General features: G+C 33.2%; 1 protein-coding gene across 1 annotated transcript in view; it reads left to right on the plus strand.

Annotated features, from left to right (window-relative positions):
- The first annotated feature begins 18558 nt into the window (after positions 1–18558).
- LOC133337585 (netrin-B-like) overlaps positions 18559–20338 on the plus strand; it is a 45949-nt gene continuing 44169 nt past the window's right edge. The window contains exon 1 of the mRNA XM_061545803.1: positions 18559–18631. Within this exon, the coding sequence (XP_061401787.1) occupies positions 18559–18631 (73 nt within the window). The remainder of the gene's footprint in view (positions 18632–20338) is intronic.

Raw genomic sequence — 20338 nt, forward strand, 5'->3', positions numbered from 1 at the left:
AAGAACCAACAGAAGCGTGGATTTAATCTTTTTTTAATTTTAAACGATTTGTGTCCGTCTGTGAGTCTATTATGACATGAGGAAACGTTATGTACACAAAAATCACGATGGGTTTCTGGTCACTCTAGAGGCCAAAATTATGAACCGAACATCACGAAATTTTACACCAGGAAAAAAATCTGGCCAAAGAAGGCGCATTGGCTGTGATGAAAATCAGTCAATATTTAGCGGGTCAAATTGATCCTGACTTTTGTGTAAAAAACTACCAAATTTGTACTCTGGGGCGTATATGTTTACTCCGGAAGGACATAGACCCGAGGAGTTGATATTATATCCAAGAAAACTTTTTTTCCGATTTTATAGCCGTTCTAGAGGATATTATTATATGCTGAACGTCACATATTTTACATGGTGGACGGTTGTTTGAATGATGATCGGTCCATATTCCGAGAGTCAAACCAACACAAATCTAAAGTAAATAAGTTTTAATTTTATGGTGTAAATATTCACCTCGGGAAAACAAGATTTGGAAATATGCAGGGTTAGAAAGTGCAGCTGTTGACCAGTAATCGGTCAAGAGGGTGCAAATATCGCGAAATATTGCCCAGGCTCAGAATATAGAAGTGTAGATAGTTATATTATCACAGTAATTGTGTAGGGTATCGTATGGTCGGCCGCGTCCAAGATTCTATATATCCCCCATGCAAAGGGCACTCGTAATTTTCGGTATGATCAAGATATTTTTTTATATCTAAAATAAATTTACAAATGAAATAGCCTTTTATTTTTATGTTCCACTGTCCCATCTCATCAAGTTGAGTTGATCTATTACCCATTTTTCTACTTCATTTATTTTAATATCATTTTTCAATCGAAAGAACGAACGATACAATAATACAAACACATTTTATCGCATTTACATAAATTTCTGTTTAAAAATGAATTTTTAAAATAAATAATCAAAAATTTGCAAAAAAAAAAATAATCAAACGTATAAAATTTATTTCTGAAATGGAAACAATGAATGGCTCAATAAAATCAACCAGCATATCAATTGATTATAAAAAATGAAAACTATGTATATAAACGATTTAATCTGAAATACAGTTACAATAATGCAAATTGATGGAGGCAGGTTTTTTTTCTTCTGTGTTCATTTGGTATATTACCGCTATATAATAAAATGTGAATTGGGAATTTTGTATTGATTTACATCAAAGTCATTTGTCAAATATACAATGCCATCGTTTTTTTCTTATTTTAACGTTTATTATGTTTAACAATATTTATATGTGTTGCGTTAGTTATATATTTCAATTATGATGGTTTGGAATTTATGTTGATTGGTTTTTTGAATTGTTTTTATACAATAATTTAAAATATGGATTTAAGGTTCGCTCTTAAATATGGTGTATAGGTTTACTAGTTTTCCCTGTACAATTTGTAACACCCATGCGTATACATAATTTTAATAGAAATAACGTATCATGCGTATACGTTATATTTGTCTTTACAATTGAACACCCTTACGTATTAGTAATATTAATAGAAATAATACAATGTTGCGTATACGTTATATTTTTTCTTTACAATCACAATTAGTATTCTCAGATTTTAATTAATAATAAAAATAAATAATTATAAATAAGGCAACATAATTATTTTTTCTTGCCACTCAAAGGATATGTCCTTATATAAAAAGCAAGAAACAAGACTATAATTCATTTTAATACAGTCTGAGGATTACTTAAAATAACAACAGAATAAAGCCATATGTTGTTTATTTAAATCCCTTACAAACAACAGCAAAAACAATCTCCACACATAAGTTTTTCCTTTGAGCATCGTTGTCATTAAAAACAAATTCATTTCCATGAAAATCTCTTCAATTAAAGGAATAAACATGATATACAAGTGGTGGCAGGGTATGCAGTTGTGGTGGTAGTAGTAAATCTCTTATTTTGTATTAAAGCATACTTAGTACACAGAGGAAACAATATTTTTGTGTGTGATTTTGTTTAAAGTGAATTCCAGCACACATACACACACACACAACTGCAAAAGGCACTACACCATGTTAAAGCAATGAGACATGCCTAGAACCAGAACATCATCTACATTGAAGCTGATTGATGTGTCACATACGAAGAATCTGCTGTTGAAAGCTTTAACTTTGGATGTGTGTGTGTAGAAGAGAGAGGGGAGATTAGAGTACCACAATTTTCTCCATGTATGTTTAAAGGAAAAACATTCATGTAGAAGTGTTGTAATACCACAACTTGACATCCTAGCATTACAGCAACATTAAAACACTGATTATGTATGTGTGCCATTCTATAGTTGTGTGTGGAAAAACACAACCATCTCTCTATGCCATTGTCCTCGATTTCCCCCAATATAATTGTATGTGTATGAGTTTATTTAATGAAGAAGCTCGATTTTTTTCTCGAAAACCTCCCATATGTCTAAAAGTACGTGTGTGTGCGTGTCTCTGTATGTGTGTGTGCGTTCTTTTGGAAGTGTTATAAACATGCTCAAATTCCTTGAAAAACATGGTTTCGGATATTTAAAGTTCAAAATCATTAGTGTGTTTCATATGCATGCTGTTGTTTTTGGTGTTGTCGTTGTTTTTCGGTTGCTGGAAAACTGTGTGTGTGTTTTTGAGTACGTATGTGTCAGGGCGTAAAACCCATCACAAATAGATAGTGAAGAGATTGTGAAACCAAACAGTATTTTTGGAAGATAAATGAAGATACTAATGTTTTAGCAGCAACAAATGGGTTCTCATAGATAAGCCGGAAAGGGAATATGAAAGCTTATAAAGATAAGCTGAACTGTGGTGGGCAAATATATTGTGATAAAAAATGTATTCTTCAATAAATACAAAATTGTTGGGTTCTTTTAATAATATTATTTAAAAAAATCTATGCCTTGGATAGACTTTCAAAAATATTCGTTGTAAAATCTACACCTTAGGTAGACTTACCAAAATGCTCTTTAACAAATCTACACCTTGGGTAGACTTTCCAAAATATTCTTTAACGCCTTGGTTGAACCACCATGTTTGTACCTTGGTTGGATATTAAAAAAAAGCTTTTAAAAATGTACACTTTGTAGGTAGGCCTTGAAAAAAATCTTCTCAAAATGTACGCTTTGTAGGTAGGCCTTGAAAAAATCTTCTCAAAATGTACGCTTTGTAGGTAGGCCTTGAAAAAAATCTTCTCAAAATCTACGCCTTGGACAGGCCTTAAAAACTATCACTTAAGAAATCTACGCCTTGGACAGGCCTTAAAAACTATCACTTAAGAAATCTACGCCTTGGACAGGCCTTAAAAACTATCACTTAAGAAATCTACGCCTTGGACAGGCCTTGAAAAAATATTCCTTAAGAAATCTACGCCTTGGACAGGCCTTGAAAAAGTATTCCTTAAGAAATCTACGCCTTGGACAGGCCTTGAAAAAATATTCCTTAAGAAATCTACGCCTTGGGCAGTCATTGAAAAATTATTCCTTAATAAATCTACGCCTTGGACAGGCCTTGAAAAAATATTTTTTAAGAAATCTACGCCTTGGACAGGCTATGAAAAAATATTCCTTAGGAAATCTACGGTTTGGACAGGCCTTGAAAAAATATACCTTAGGAAATCTACGGTTTGGACAGGCCTTGAAAAAATATACCTTAAGAAATCTACGCCTTGGACAGGCCTTGAAAAAATATTCCTTAAGAAATCAACGCCTTGGACAGGCCGTGAAAAAATATTCCTTAAGAAATCTACGCCTTGGAGAGGCCTTTCTTTAAGAAATCTACGTCTGGGACAGGCCTTCCTTAAGAAATCTACGCCTCGGACAGGCCTTCCTTAAGAAATCTACGCCTTGGACATGCCTTGAAAAAATATTCCTTAAGAAATCTACGCCATGGATAGGCCTTGAAAAAATATTCCTTAAGAAATCTACGCCATGGATAGGCCTTGAAAAAATATTCCTTAAGAAATCTACGCCATGGATAGGCCTTGAAAAAATATTCCTTAAGAAATCTACGCCTTGGACATGCCTTGAAAAAAGATTCCTTAAGAAATCTACGCCATGGATAGGCCTTGAAAAAAGATTCCTTAAGAAATCTACGCCTTGGACAGGCCTTGAAAAAAGATTCCTTTAGAAATCTATGCCTTGTACAGGTCTTGAAAAAATATTCCTTAAGAAATCTACGGCTTGGACAGGCCTTGAAAAATTATTCCTTAAGAAATCTACGCCTTGGACATGCCTTGAAAAAATATTCCTTAAGAAATCTACGCCATGGATAGGCCTTGAAAAAATAATCCTTAAGAAATCTACGCCTTGGACAGGCCTTGAAAAAATATTCCTTAAAAAATCGAGGGCTTGGACAGGCCTTGAAAAATTATTCCTTAAGAAATCTACGCCATGGATAGGCCTTGAAAAAATATTCCTTAAGATAGGATAGGCCATGAAAAATATTCCTTAAGAAATCTAGGCCTTAGATAGGCTTTGAAAAATGCTCTTTAAAATCTACTTCTTGGGCAGATCTTAGCATATACGTTATAAATTACTTATACAAATACTGAACTTATATTAATAGCACATATACGCAGGGGTGGTTCATTGCTTCAAAATACAAATATCGAATGAAAAATCTGTTTCAAATCGGAAATCCACTGACAACATTTGTACTTATTTTTATTAATATTATATGTTTAATTAATAATAACCTTTTCATTAGTTACACACCATGTTAATATCCCTTTGTGCACAAAATCCCCAACATATGTACATACACATATATCCTGATCCGATCTGAAGTTGAAGAATGATGATGGTTATGGCAAAGTATTACATGTTTCAAAACATCAAAAAATTGTAACACCTCCCTGATTAGGGGAACACACAGTTTATGTTGTTGACGTTGTCATGTGTACTACAGCTAACTGTAATATGTTCGGGCCCAACAAAACCCCCACCTTCATTGATGTTAATATTGTTATTGCTGCATTTATGCTAAAGACTTTTCACCAGCTAAAGCTTACTTTACTAATCCGTAAACATTAATTTTCCATGAAAACTTTATCCGGCTTCTTATACATCGCCCGCCTGTCATCCTGCCACTCTGTTACTAGCAGCAGCGACAGCCAAAATACAACCACAACCATACGCCTTTCTCATCATCAACTGCTGTTGTTGTTGTCAAAAAAATTATTTTCTGTTCATTTCATGCCTACCAGCAAGACAACAAAAGGAAAAAAATCTCAACGGAAGTTTAAACAAATTTAAATGGCTTAGCAGCAACACCATCCAAAGCAGATACACCCAACTTCAGATTGATGAAAGTATTAGCAACGGGAGCATATGTGATGTTGTTGTTATTATTTTTGGCTCTTTTTTCCTACATATGGCACTGTAGTTCTGTTCAAAAAAATAGGCTGGCTGGTAGCAGTTGAAGGCCTCTTGTAATACTTCAACATGATGAATTAGTTTTTGCGGGATATGACTATTTAAGCAAAATTAAATTTGTGGTGGGTTTCAAAATGTTTAGGAAACAAGAAAACAGTGGTAAAGAATACATCAAGCTTGTCATGGTCTTAGAAAATAACTTCTATACAAAATAACTTTTATACCTACAATAACCCTAGAAAAAAAATTATTGAAAAATTACCTTTGAAAAATATGTTCCATAATAAACTGATCGAGAACAAAACTTCGTACAAATTTCGCTTCCATAAAGAACAAAAACAACAGGGTTCATATCAGGTACCTTGAAGAAATAATCGTTAAGAAGTCTACACCTACTATGACCCTTAATGCAATATTCCGCAAAAAGTCTACACCCACTATGACTTCTGCGATTCTGGTGATGTTAAAAAAAAAAATATTCTTTAAGAAATCTACTCCTAATATAGTCCTTGAAAAAATATTCATTAAAACATCTGCGTCTAATGTGCCCTAGAAAAATAATCTTTAAAAAACTACGATTCTGGTGTGCCTTGAAAAAAATATTCTTTAAAAAATCTACCCCTAATATAGTCTTTGAAAATTAATTATTAAAAATCTGCGCTTATAAAGATCCCTGACAGAATATTCTTTAACAAATTTACCCTAATCAAGTCCTTGGAAAAAATCTGCGCCTATTAAGATCCTTGAAAAGATATTCATGAAAAGTCTGCGTCTGTAAAGATCCTTGATAGAATTTTCTTTAAAAAATATGCGCCTATAAACATTTTGATATAATATTCTTAAAAAAATCTACTTCTAATAAAGCCCTTGAAAAATAATATTTAAAAAATCTGCGCCTATAAAGATCCATGATAGAACATTCTTAAAAAAAAACAACTTTTAATATAGTCCTTGAAAAATGGTATTTAAAAAATTCACTTCTTGTTTGGTCCCATAAAAAATATTTTTTAAAAAATCAAAGTCTTGTTTGTTGCCAGAAAAAAAAATTCACTAAAAATCAATGTCTTTGTTTGGTCCTTGAAAAAATATTCTTTAAAAATCAATGTCTTTGTTTGGTCCTTGAAGAAATATTCTTTAAAAAATCCACGCCGTGTTTGGTCCTAGAAAAAATATTCTTTAACAGATCCACGCCTTGTTTGGTCCCAGAAAAAATATTCTTTAAAAAATCGTTGGTCCCAGAAAAAATATTCTTTAAAAAAACGTTGGTCCCAGAAAAAAAATATTCTTTAAAAATCCACGCCTTGTATGGTCCCTCTTTAAAAAATTAAATATTTTAAAACTCTCAAAAACAACAACTGCTAATACACACCTCATATGCATACATCTCTAATTATCCTCCTATACCAGTACCAACACCGGATATGGTATCCATGTTAATTTGTCGTAGTTTCCCAAGCTACAGCTGCCGGTGATGTTGTGTCGTAGTCATTAATTCATTTAACTTAAGGACATCCTCATATCCATGGAACACCGAATACATACATACACACATATCCCTACATGTTGTGTATTTTGATCTATGTATGTCGTATAATTAAATATACAAAGTGCCGAGGCATAACCATTGCCCTTAATGTTACTTAAACATCAATGGTAATACAAACACACATACATACATGTATGCATACATATGATGTGTTAAAAAGGAATTTTTGTTAATACGCACATAGCTAGCATAATTAATATTGTTGTTACAGGCTTTTAAGAGATGTTTCCGGGCATATATTTTTCGAAAAGTACTGAATTAGATGCCATTGAAGTCTAAAGATATCCTTTAGATTTTTGCAAAAAATTTCTAACCTTGTAAACATTCACTTCCTGTAAACATATTTCTGTTGTTGCGGTTTTTTTAATATTAACAAATGACTTTACACATATTTGCTCTGCCTCTAACGGGATACTGTTTAGGAAGTCAACGGAAACTTGAAACGGATGTGGGTGTGTGTCTGTGTGTTTTTGTAAACACATAATTTTTAATGATGAAATATGCTCTAGGGTCAGGTCAGAAACCTATGCTTTTAAAAGTTTGTTTGCTTATATAAATTTTAATAGCAAAAATTGTTTGGGTATATATAATGATATATACTTATACTAATGAGCTTTATGGGGATTATGCTCAGGATGATTTTTTATTTAGGGAAAGGGGAAAGTATTAATTTTTTTGTAGCTTTTATGACATAGTTGAAACTTTTGAATGATAAAAGTATATATTTAACAATACCTGATTTTCTTACAACAGCAGCAAGTTAGTGTACATATTATAATTAACCGGAATCCCGCCATACAATTTATATTTATATACCAAAAAATTTTGGAACTCTTATTTATAATTGACTAATTTATATCCTTTTCTTCTTTTTTAGGTAAGTTAACTGATTTTTTATGAATTTCACACAATTGGTGAGTAAAGGTAAAAATGTAAAAAAATTTCCCGCTTATTTGACCTATTTTTTTGGTGTTCTTTAAAAAAAACTCCCACACATTTTTGGATTATTCAAAAAATATTTTTTTTCAAATCCACGCTTTACTGGGCTGTCTAAAAAATATATTTTATAAATCCACAAATACCTTTGATGTGTTATTTTTGTTTTCTATATTAAAAACATATTTTTGTTTATGTTTGCAACAGGCATAGATATAGCTCCCAAATATATTTTCACCGGATTTAATGTAAATGATTCATCAAAGTCCCTATATATCTTTCGATTTACACGAAATTTGGCACAGCAACTGAATTAAGTTTATACAGATGTGTGTTAATTATCGTGAAAATCGGTTCCGATTCAGATATAGTTCCCATATATATTTTCGGCCGATTTAATGTAAATGGGGCAACAAAGTCCCTATATATCTTTTGATTTGCACGAAATTCGGCATGAAGTACTGAATTAGGCCCAGAAAGATGTGGCCAAGTTTAGAGAAAATCGGTTCAGATTTAGATATAACTCACATACATATTTGACCGATTTAATGTAAATTGTGTACCAAAGTCCCATATATATTTCGATTTGGACGATATTTGGTATAGCGTACTGAATTAAGTCTAAATTTATGTGTGAAAAGTTTCCTGAAAATAGGTTCAGATTTACATATATCTCCCATATATATTTTCGGCCGATTTAATGTAAATTGCGTACCAAAGTCCCTATGTATCTTTCGATTTGCATGGCGTACTGAAGTAGGTATAGAATGATGTGTGTAAAGTTTCGTAAAAAATCGGTTCAGATTTAGATATAGCTTCATATATATTTTCGTCTGATTTTATGTAAATAGTTTATATAGTTTCCTTCTAGGGAACATTGACATGAAATTGGTAGGATACATATGTAGTATATACCCAAAGTGGTAAAGGGTTTCATATAGTCGGCCCAGCCCGACTTTACTACTTTCCTTACTGGTTTTAATTTTTTTGAAAACCTTTTTTTCTATGCTTTGCTTAATCTTTAAAAATATGTATAATAAATTTCCACGCTTTGTTTGGTTAATGAGATATATATTTTTGTCCTAAAATCATTATTTCATAAGGAACATCAAATTAGCCGATATTCAATATTGCGTTTTTCAATTACCTGGCCTCCTGAAGACCGATTTGTTAAAAGGACTGTTATTTTAAATATATATTTTTCAATTCTTATTTACCATTCCATTCCAATTGGATTCTTTGCGGCATTTAAACTGAATATGACCTTCAGAATGATTAAGAAAACGTCATTCCCACTGACCTTTAAATTAAAGAAAAAATACCTATGATTCACGTAGATTTGCTAAAAATTGTTTATCAAGGAATTAAATGCATTGACAATTTACAATAACGCCCATTTTTCTTTCACTACAATTTAAACGTTCATTATTTTCCATTACTACCGATAGCAACATATCAAGGAAGCTAAGTAAGACCGAAACATGACAGCAAGTCAACACTTGTTGTTGTTGTTGTCGTTTTTGTAGTTGTAGTATGCTAAATGCTGGCGCCCCGAACATTTTAAACTCTGTGACATTTGACGAAGAGCCAAAAAGTGTAACAACAAAAAAACAAAAAACTCAAACTATCCCCAGGGTGAGCAAAGTCGAAAAAACCCTCCTCTTCCCCAGGGGAGGTGGAAAACCACAAAGAAATGACGAAATATCAACGGCGGCAAAGTGCAATTCGTAACAAAAAATCAACAACAGCAACACAAAATAAGGAACAATTAAACTAATGATGATGCTGTGGTGCGCTTGGGGTTTAATTGTTTGGCCATAAAACGCACTGGCAGAATAACGAAACTGAATAATTGCAGTTTAAAAATAAGTTGCAACGATAACAACAACGAAAAAGTTGCAAATAATAAAATCGTCAACAAAAAATGCAGGGAACAATTTAAAGTCCCAACAGAGCAGCCACAGACATTATTTTTGTAAATCCTATACCCTCCTGCCCTGAAGAGGAATTACGGGCCCGGGCCAAATGCAAATATTGAAATTAGTAGAACTTGTTTAAGACGAAACACTAACCTCCAATGTAGTAAATGTACATATTGTGTGTTGTGGTTAGAAGCTTGTTGAATCAGTGACTAAGACGAAATGTTGGCACTCAGACACCGAGCATTAACAAGACATGTAAGTGTGTATGTATGTAAATGGTACATCCACAAGTTCAAGTTTGATATGGGGCCAAAAATTCCAATGCAGACGCATTTTATTTTGGATTTATTTCGACGGCCGACTTTTGCGCTTTTGTTGTTGTTGGTCTGTTTTTGTGAGTTTTTCTCAGACATCGAATGTCATGTAAAATTAAATAAAAAATGTTGTAAGAATCAAGAACAAAAATGTACGAAATACATGACATGTTACAAATGCAATTTTCTTAGTTCTGTGTGTTTTTTTTTTATACATAAAAGTTCGAATTCGTTGGGTTGAACGATATTAAGGTGGCTTGACAAGGATAATCATTTTTGGTAAATGTTGCAACAAAGAAACTCAAAGTGGTTCAGGCTGTGGTAGAATATTTGTTCCAGAATATTTAAATATTGAGGGTTGTTAAAAGATTTTTTCTCGGCCTATATGACACATAGATTTTTAATTAATATTTTTTCGATGCCTACAATGAGGGTAGATTGATTAAAGAATATTAGAATGAATTTTTTTAGAAAGCGCAGATTTAAAAAAAATATATATTTTTTGAGGTCCTTACAAAGCGAAAACTAAAACTAGTTGGACGGGGCCGACTATATAATCCCTTCACCACTATGGGTATGTTAAAAATATGCATCCTAACAGAAGGGCCATTAACATGAAATTGGATGAACTAAAATATGTGACCTTTATCTAAATATGAACCGACTTAGATCAATCCATAAACATGTAATTCGTTTGTTACAATGGGACAAAATTATGTAAATCGATTTAAAGCAAATATCAATCGGGACCCGTTGAATATTAGGAGGTCAATTAACACGAATAGGACAAAACTATATGGAAGCTATATCTAAATCTGGACGGATTCCAACAAAACTTACACACGTTTGGCTTTACTATCTTAAGAACGTTGTGGAAAATTTTGTGTGAATCGGACTAACTTTGAGTCTATGGTACACCATTTATTTAAAATCAGAAGAAAATATAGAGCTATATCTAAATCCGAAATGACTTCAGCAAAACTTGACATAAGATGTAGTACGTTGTGCACAATTGTGTGGCAATCAGCCAAACTTTACACACTCCATTCTAGACTCAATTCAGTTCGATATGTCAAATTCGTGCAAAAATAAAAATTAAAATTAAATCGGTTGAAAATATATAAGAGCTATATCAAAATCTTAACCGATTTTCACGAAACTTAACACTCATCATTCTAGACTTAATTCAGTACGCTATGCCAAATTTCGAGCAAATCGAAAGATATACAGGGACTTTGGTGCACGGTTTACATTAAATCGGGCGAAAATATATATCTATATCTGAACCGATTTTCACGATACACAATGTGCAAATCGAAAGATATGTAGGGACTTTGGTGAACCATTTACATTAAATCGATCGAAAATATATATGGAAGCTATATCTAAATTTAAACCGATTTTCAAGAAATTTTACACAAACCATTCTAGACCTAATACATTACACTATGCCAAATCTCATGGAAATCGTAAGATATATAAGGACTTTGGTACACCATTTACATTAAATCGGACGAAAGCATATACATATTTCCACTTTCAATAGGATTCATCCTTGGGCCAACTAGACGAGCTGTGCCAAATTTCATGAAATTCGGATCATAAATGCGACCTGTACTTTGTTTACAATATAACATGGACAGACAGACGGACGGATGGACATGCATAAATCGACTTAGAATGTTATTCTATACATTTTCAAAAGGAACCATGTGTCTATCTCGTTTCCTTTTGCCTCTTACAAACACATGCACTAAGACATAATACCCTCTACCGAAGTGTGGTAAAAGGTTTTAAATTTATTATCAAGGTCTGACCTAGGCGAAGATTTTTTTAGATTATATTTTTCGAGCCCTATAAGACGAATTTTAGATTTTTGGGGATTATTTTTCGGCCGGATTATTAATAGATCTTATTTTTGAGGCCTATATGAAGTGAATATTTTTTCAAAACTATTTTAGAGGCGTAGATTTTTTTATATATATTTTTTGAGGGAATAATTTTTCGAAGCTATGTTTTCAAAATCCAAACAGAACGTATAGGTTTAAAAAAACACATTTTTTCAACATCCAAATATGATGTAGATTTAAAAAAATATTTTTGCAACATCCAACATATATTTTTTTTTTTTTTTTGCAAAATAGTCAGGCTGAATCCCAGTTTGTTGTTTTTATAAAAAACAACTATTTATTAGTGGGGAATGTGTGGCATTGTTTGCCGAGGGGTAAGGCAGGGAAGACTATAGTTTCGGATCACGCCACTGATCCTCATCAGTTCCCTTAGTTGTTTGTTGGGATATTCTCCCCAGAAGCTATTGCTTCTATACAAAAAACCGTTCATACCCAAATGTCTCTTGTGACAAAGCGAAGTACTTAACTGACCAACGACATAAACTGCATGAGAATTTCGCTGGAGCCTCACTTCGGGGTTAACACTTTTTCCCACTTTTTTTCAAAAATCTTTCCCACCTGGTGGAGGACAAAACAAATCCATATGACATTAACAATATTATTTTTGTGATGGTAGCAAAAAAAAAAAAAAAAACACAAAAATTCTTTGCTGTCATTCGAAACAATGACACAGAACTAATGTCGTTTGTATCGCAAATGGAATTGTTTACCACACAATTTTAAATGGAACAAGATGTGTAACAAAACGCATCTAGAATACGACACATACAAGAGAGGCGAAACCCCTCTATATATGCATTATATATGTTACCGAACTAAGTACTTGTCAAGGATATGTTGTGAGGATATGTATGATTTGTGTGTAACATATTGTTCCACAAACAATGAAATATAGAACGTACGTATCGAAAAATGATACAATGTGAATGCAGTGTGTGTGTGTGTGTGCAAAGCTCTATCTCTCTGCTTAGTTTTATTAAGTTGTGCTATGTCATGAGAGTTATAGCTTAAGCGTAATGCAGTAACACACACACACATGTGTGTATATATTTATAACCTTAATCGCTTCCAATTTCTCTTTCTTTCGACCCAAAAAAATGAAAACTGAAAACAAGATAACTGAAATCCAGGATGCATTTTCATAAGACTGTGTAAATATATTTATCTGTTTACTTTTTTTGATGGCACTATATTGTATGAGTTAGTGTGTGTGTGTGTGTGTGCTTGTTTTCTGTAATGTTCTAGTTTTCCTTTTATAAGATTTACATTTCCATTTGTGCAGAGACAAGAGGATTTTGGCTTGGGATTTTAATGTCATCTCATGAAGGAGAAACAACAGCACGGAGAACTCAACTCAGCCAAACACGTTGCACGTTTTGTGCAGCAACAAAATAGTTTTGTATTGCAAAAATTGCCAACAATACTTACGATATTTGTTTGCTGCTGTTGTTGTTGTCTTTGTTGTTATTTTATAGTTTGCCATTATTTTTCTCCTCCAGTACTGACTAAGCACAGTACAGTTTGTTGCATTAAAAGATTATTATTGTCATAAACATATGTCATTGCTGCTGTTGTTTTTATTGTTCTTGTTGTTGTTGGTTGTTGCCAAAGTTTACTTAGTGGTTTGATAGCTCTGTGCGATAGCATTGCAAGTGTTGCTATAAGTCCTGCAGCAAAATATGCAACTTAATAATGTGTATTACGAATATAAAACGAAGAAATAATACATAATACAACAAAGGCAATAATAAGAGATGATTTGCAAAAAATGGTAGAAAGATATCAAAAACTATTATGGCCAACTATTGTGAAGAGGAACAATGGATCAGGTTCTAAGTGTTATGCACTTTCACATATGAATTGCAAAATAAAAATAAGAAATTCAGCTAAGTAGCCATAATTCCATATACAAATAAATGGATGATATGATCCTTGGAAACAATGAAACAAGTCGCTATTAGTGTATTAAATCGCAAACAGAAATAGGGAAAATGCAGAATGTTTTTAATACACCCTTTTAGATACATAGATAAAAAACATCCATGAGAAATCAAGGAAAGGAAAAAATCTCTCCTCAATTATAAGCGAGTTATTTTAATTTTTTTTTTAATCCAAGGGGTTTTTATATTAAACCAATAAGGAAAGTAGTAAAGTCGGACGGGCCGACTTTATGATACCCTTCACCACTTTAGGTGTATTCAACGGGACCATTAACATGAAATTGGATGAACTAAAATATTTGATATAAATCAATTTAAAGCAAATCTGAATCGGACATCTCTTGCACCATTTACATTAAATCGGACGAAACTATATATATGGGAGCTATATCTAAATCTCAACCGACTTTTCCCAATTTCAATAGGGTTTGTCCTTGGGCCAAATAAGTAACCTATGCCAAATTTCATCCAATTCGGATCATAAATGCGAACTGTACTTTGTTTACAATTTAACGTGGACAGACAGACGGACGGACGGACATGCATAAGTCGACTTAAAAAGTGATTCTATGCATATTCTCAAAAGGAACCATGTGTCTATCTCGTTTCCTTTTGCCTGTTAAAACATATGCACAAAAACATAATACTCTGTACCACAGTGTGGTGAAGGGTTGTTGTTTTCTATATAAAAAATCGCGATACCCGTAATCCCACTTATGTGAGGCCTTAGTTTCCAAACATAGGAGTTCCCACTGATGCATAATCTCTATAGAAATCGAATTGGAGACTTCACTTCTCACAGAGGTATGCTTTGCCACAGAAAAACATCCAGTTGTCACACATACCTGCATTTTTGTTCAAGAACAAATATCGGAGACTTCAATCCTAGTAGGATTTTTTGTTAAAAATGTACCTCAGTTGTAGACGGGTATTTTTTCCAAGAAAAAATTGCACTTATTTTCTTTACAAAAATGTAAGCCTTGCTTAACCGAAAGATTTTCTTGACTTACATTTTTTATTACAAAATCTTTGACGGCAACTAATACATTGAATGAGTATTTTTTTAGAAAATATCATATTCCCTAGTCGGAATATTTAAGAACTGCTAATTTATTTTGAATAAAAAAATCAATGACTTCGTTCATTTTTTTCTTATTGAAAAAATAACATCCTCCATTTATTACTTCCCAAAAAAAAAAAAAATAATTGTCACTAGAACCACTGACACACCAAGGAAAGCCCACATTTATCCAAGAACACATATCCCCACATTGCATGACATTACCGTTAGGCATATGGTATGGCATGAAATTCAATGCTACTTTATGTGAAGACCACCTCCTTTCAACTGCTATTCCGCATAGCAAACACATACACACCAAACATCCAGACACACACACTCACTCACACTCCCATTCACATATCTGGCAAAAGTCGTTTTGTCATCGCCATTGCTTGCAAACATCAACGCTGTCAATAAATATAATTTGCATAGAAACTACGGGTATTAGAAAACATTTCAACTTAACATTAGTAACTGTCAATTTCCTTTGAATTGAAGACAGACACAATAGCACACACACGCAAAACCAGCTTAACAAAATAACTATTTGTTTGTACAAAAAGGAACAACGGCGAATCCTCCATGCAAATTCTAGCAGCAATTTATGGCCCATGAAAATAAAGTTCTCAAAATGTTATTCCGCATGGGAAGCAACACCGAACAAATAAAGCGTTAAAAAATGAACTGCACTTTAAATTGGGCGTTTGAATAGAGTGGAAAATGAAATGTAGAGAAAGAACAACAAATCTGAAAAAGGCATGCCACACATAAGAATTATTTTTCTTTTATTGCAACATGTCGCGCCACGCGTCGCCGATTTTTTTTTTTACTATTCTTCTTCATATAAGGAAAGCAAATTATTAATGATCTTAACAAATTGACAAAGTTTGTAGTGGCGACATACCAGGAAAATTTTCCATGGAAAAGGTGGGCAGGAGTGTGGAATTTCAAAAGGCGACCATTAAATACCTTACATAGGTATCCCTAGAGACACCCCAATTTAAAGAAGTCTTTTTTAAGGCCTGATTTTTTCATCGGGAAAGTACTTAAGGAAACCCCTTTCTATAGAAAAAAGACCTCCACGGAGGTCTTAGATTTTTTTCTATAGAAAATTTAGATACATTTTTTCTAAAAAATGACCTCAACTGAGGTCTCAGATTTTTTTCTATATAGCAAAAAATGACCTCAACTGAGGTCTCCGATTTTTTTCTATATAGAAAAAAAATGACCTCAACTGAGGTCTCCGATTTTTTTCTATATAGAAAAAAATGACCTCAACTGAGGTCTCAGATTTTTTTCTATATAGAAAAAAATGTCCTCAACTGAGGTCTCATATTTTTTTCTATATAGAAAAAAAATGACCTCAACTGAGATCTCAGATTTTTTTCTATATAGAAAAAAATGACCTCAACTGAGGTCTCAGATTTTTTTCTATATAGAAAAAAATGACCTCAACTGAGGTCTCAGATTTTTTTCTATATAGAAAAAAATGACCTCAACTGAGGTCTCAGATTTTTTTCTATATAGAAAAAAATGACCTCAACTGAGGTCTCAGATTTTTTTCTATATAGAAAAAAATGACCTCAACTGAGGTCTCAGATTTTTTTCTATATAGAAAAAAATGACCTCAACTGAGGTCTCAGATTTTTTTCTATATAGAAAAAAATGACCTCAACTGAGGTCTCAGATTTTTTTCTATATAGAAAAAAATGACCTCAACTGAGGTCTCAGATTTTTTTCTATATAGAAAAAAATGACCTCAACTGAGGTCTCAGATTTTTTTCTATATAGAAAAAAATGACCTCAACTGAGGTCTCAGATTTTTTTCTATATAGAAAAAAATGACCTCAACTGAGGTCTCAGATTTTTTTCTATATAGAAAAAAATGACCTCAACTGAGGTCTCAGATTTTTTTCTATATAGAAAAAAATGACCTCAACTGAGGTCTCAGATTTTTTTCTATATAGAAAAAAATGACCTCAACTGAAGTCCAAGATTTTGTTTCTGAAAAAATGCCTGATCTGAGGCCTTGTGATTTTTGTTCTTAGAAAAAATAGAAAAAATAATTCAAATTGTATACCCCACAGTTCATTGGAAAATTGTCAACCTTTGTATTTACCTTGTAAAACCTGGGAGCGCCATCCATTTCTTTTGACATATCTTGGCCTCCTCACTCAATGGAAAACTAATTGGAGAAATTTAGAAAATAATTTATTACCAAACAGAAAAACGGCATGACACAGTCAGTTATGTTGGCATTTTTTAGTTCACCAGCAACAGCAGCAGTACTACGTGTGGCATAGGTACCACAAAAAATTCACTTCACATATTCAGACAATTATCAATGGCTGACACTGTAATGCCAATTGACAGTCATGCCGTCTAAGTGTTGTGCTGTTGTCTGCCCTGTTTAGGCGTATGATTTGTATGATTTTGTTGTTGGCGAAAAAAAGGCGGCCGTAGATAATCATCAACGGCGGTAGGCAAATTTTCAAGCAACATTTGTTCAATGGTCCAATGCAGGCACGCTTAAACATTTGCGTATGGTGGGTTTTTTTTTTTGGCAAAATAAAACTACTCTATTGAGATAAATGTCAAAACTATAAAGAGATAATATATTTCTATACAAAGTAGAGTTTATGTGACATTTTCATTGCATTGTCATTTCAGCAAAAAAAATACCAAAAAATTTTGATATGAAAAAAAGGACAGCTGCAGGAGAATAGACATTTTGTATGGACGGAATTTTTCAAGAGAAAATTTGATCTTATTGAAAAATCTCCTACAAAGAAAACCCCGCTCCATGATATTTATTAAATATTGCCTACAAATTTTCCTTAAATATATTTGCCCCTATTTTTTTGCTTTTCTTTTCCATGGCCTGAAATTTCCCCCCACCCTTCGACGTATTGAAAATCAATTCCACTTGCTCTGCTCTTACTTAGCAATGTCATCGATCAAAGCCAAAATCCTCACAACGAGCCTCAGTTGTTCGAACCAACTAACAAAAAAAAAAAAATATTTAATTTGTAATTGGATTTAAGAGCAATCAGCAGCAAATATTTGAAAGATAAATCTATACATGTATACACTTATACATACGTATGTATATATGTATGTGTACATATGCACCTCACCGAAATTGTGTGTGGCGCCATTCACCCATTTGTCATTATTTATCATTTCTAATTTCCGTTAATTGAAAATTATCCGCACCCTAGACACTGACAAACCAACAGCAACAACAACAACGAAGACAACATAAAAGACTGAATACAGGAACCAGTCACATTTGTTGACAACAAAAACAAAAAATCAACCATTTAAAAACTTTTTTCACAAATTGTCATCCCCGTCACACACGTACATCGCACAAATGAATGCTAGTTTTTCCGCTGCCCCTGCCGCTTCTTCTCATTCCTGTGCTGTGGTTGGCGAATCTTGTATGAAAAATTAGCAATGCCACAACCTACAATCAATCAATCTTCCTCAGTTGGCATCAGTGTATCATCGTCGTCATCAACATGGAGAGTCATCAGCATTGTGCTCATCATCAGCAGCATCATAGTCGCAGTCGTCGCCGTCGTCGTTTAGAAGGTAAACGTAACATGAACTGATGTACCGTTCCATGGCAATGTTCTGCTCACTCACATATGTCACAAGGTCTTCACGCCATATATGTGGCAGACAAACAATATTGTGTTTTTGTTTTCGTTTTTATGCACAGTGAGTTAGAATTGAAAGAAAAATTGCTAAAAAGGAAAAAAATCGAGGTATAACCGAACTTGTAGGAAGTGATAGGCGTGCATTTTCATATCCTTCAGCACACTGTGGTACAGGGTATTCTGTCTTTGTGCATATGTTTGTAACAGGCAAAAGGAAAAGAGATAGACACATGGTTCCTTTTGAGAATATGCATAGAATCACGTTTTAAGTCGATTTATTTTGCTCAGTGTACTGAATTAAGAGTAGAATGATGTGTGTTAATTTCGTGAAAATCGGTTCAGATTTCTATATAGCATCCATATATATTTTCGATTTGCACGAAATGTAGCATATCGTAATGAATTAAGTCTAGAACAATGTGTGTTAAATTTCGTGAAAATCGGTTCTGATTTAGATATAGCTCCCATATATATCTCCGATTTTATTTGCACGAAATTTGATGCACACAAAATTTTGCTCAGTGTACTGAATTAAGAGTAGAATGATGTGTGTTAATTTCGTGAAAATCGGTTCAGATTTCTATATAGCATCCATATATATTTTCGTTCGATTTTATGTAAATGGTGCCCCAAAGTCCCTATATATCTTTCGATTTGCACGAAATTTGGCATAGCGTACTGAATTGAGCATAGATTGATGTGTGTTAAGTTTCGTGAAAATCGGTTCAGTTTCAAATATAGCTCCCATATATATTTTTGTCCGATTCAATAGAAATGGGGCACCAAAATCCCTATATATCGATTTGCACAAAATGTTGCACAGCGTACTGAATTGAGCATAGAATGATGTGTGGTGAGTTTCGGGAAAATCGGTTCAGAATTCGATATAGCTCCCATAAATATTTTCGTCCGATTTTATGTAAATGGTGCCCCAAAGTCCCTATATATCCTTCTATTAGCACAAAATGTGCATAGCATACTGAATTGAGCATAGAATGATGTTGGGTGAGTTTCGTGAAAATCTGTTCAGATTTCGATATAGCTTCCACATATATTTTCGTCCGATTTTATGTAAACGGTGCCCCAAAATCCCTATATATCTTTCAATTTCCCCGAAAATTGGCACAGTGTACTCAATTAAGTCTGGAATGACGTGTGCCGAATTTTGTGAAAATCGGTTCAGATTTCGATATAGCTTCCATGTATAGTTTCGTCCGATTTTATGTAAATGGTGCACCAATGTCCCCATATATCTTTCGATTGGCATGAAATTTCGTGAAAATAAGTTCAGTTTCAAATATAGCTGCCATATATATTTTCGTCCGATTTAATAGAAATGGTGCACCAAAATCCCAATATATCTTTCGATTAGCACAAAATTTGGCGTATCGTACTAAATTGAGTCTAGAAGGACGTGTGTCACGTTTCGTGAAAATCGATTCAGGTTTAGATATAGCTCCCATATATAGTTTCGTCCGATTTTATGTAAATGGTGTATCAAACGAATTAAAACTTGCCCGAATGAGATGAAATTTCATGTCAATGTTCTTTCGAAAAGGCGGAGTCTGTTAGGAGACATATGTAGAATATACCCAAAGTGGTTAAGGGTATTATATAGTCGACTTTACTACATTCCTGT

This window comes from Musca vetustissima, unplaced genomic scaffold, assembly GCF_032173495.1.
Source record: "Musca vetustissima isolate MV318-11 ecotype Yass unplaced genomic scaffold, APGP_CSIRO_Mvet_v1 utg31133, whole genome shotgun sequence".
Lineage (NCBI taxonomy): Eukaryota > Metazoa > Arthropoda > Insecta > Diptera > Muscidae > Musca > Musca vetustissima.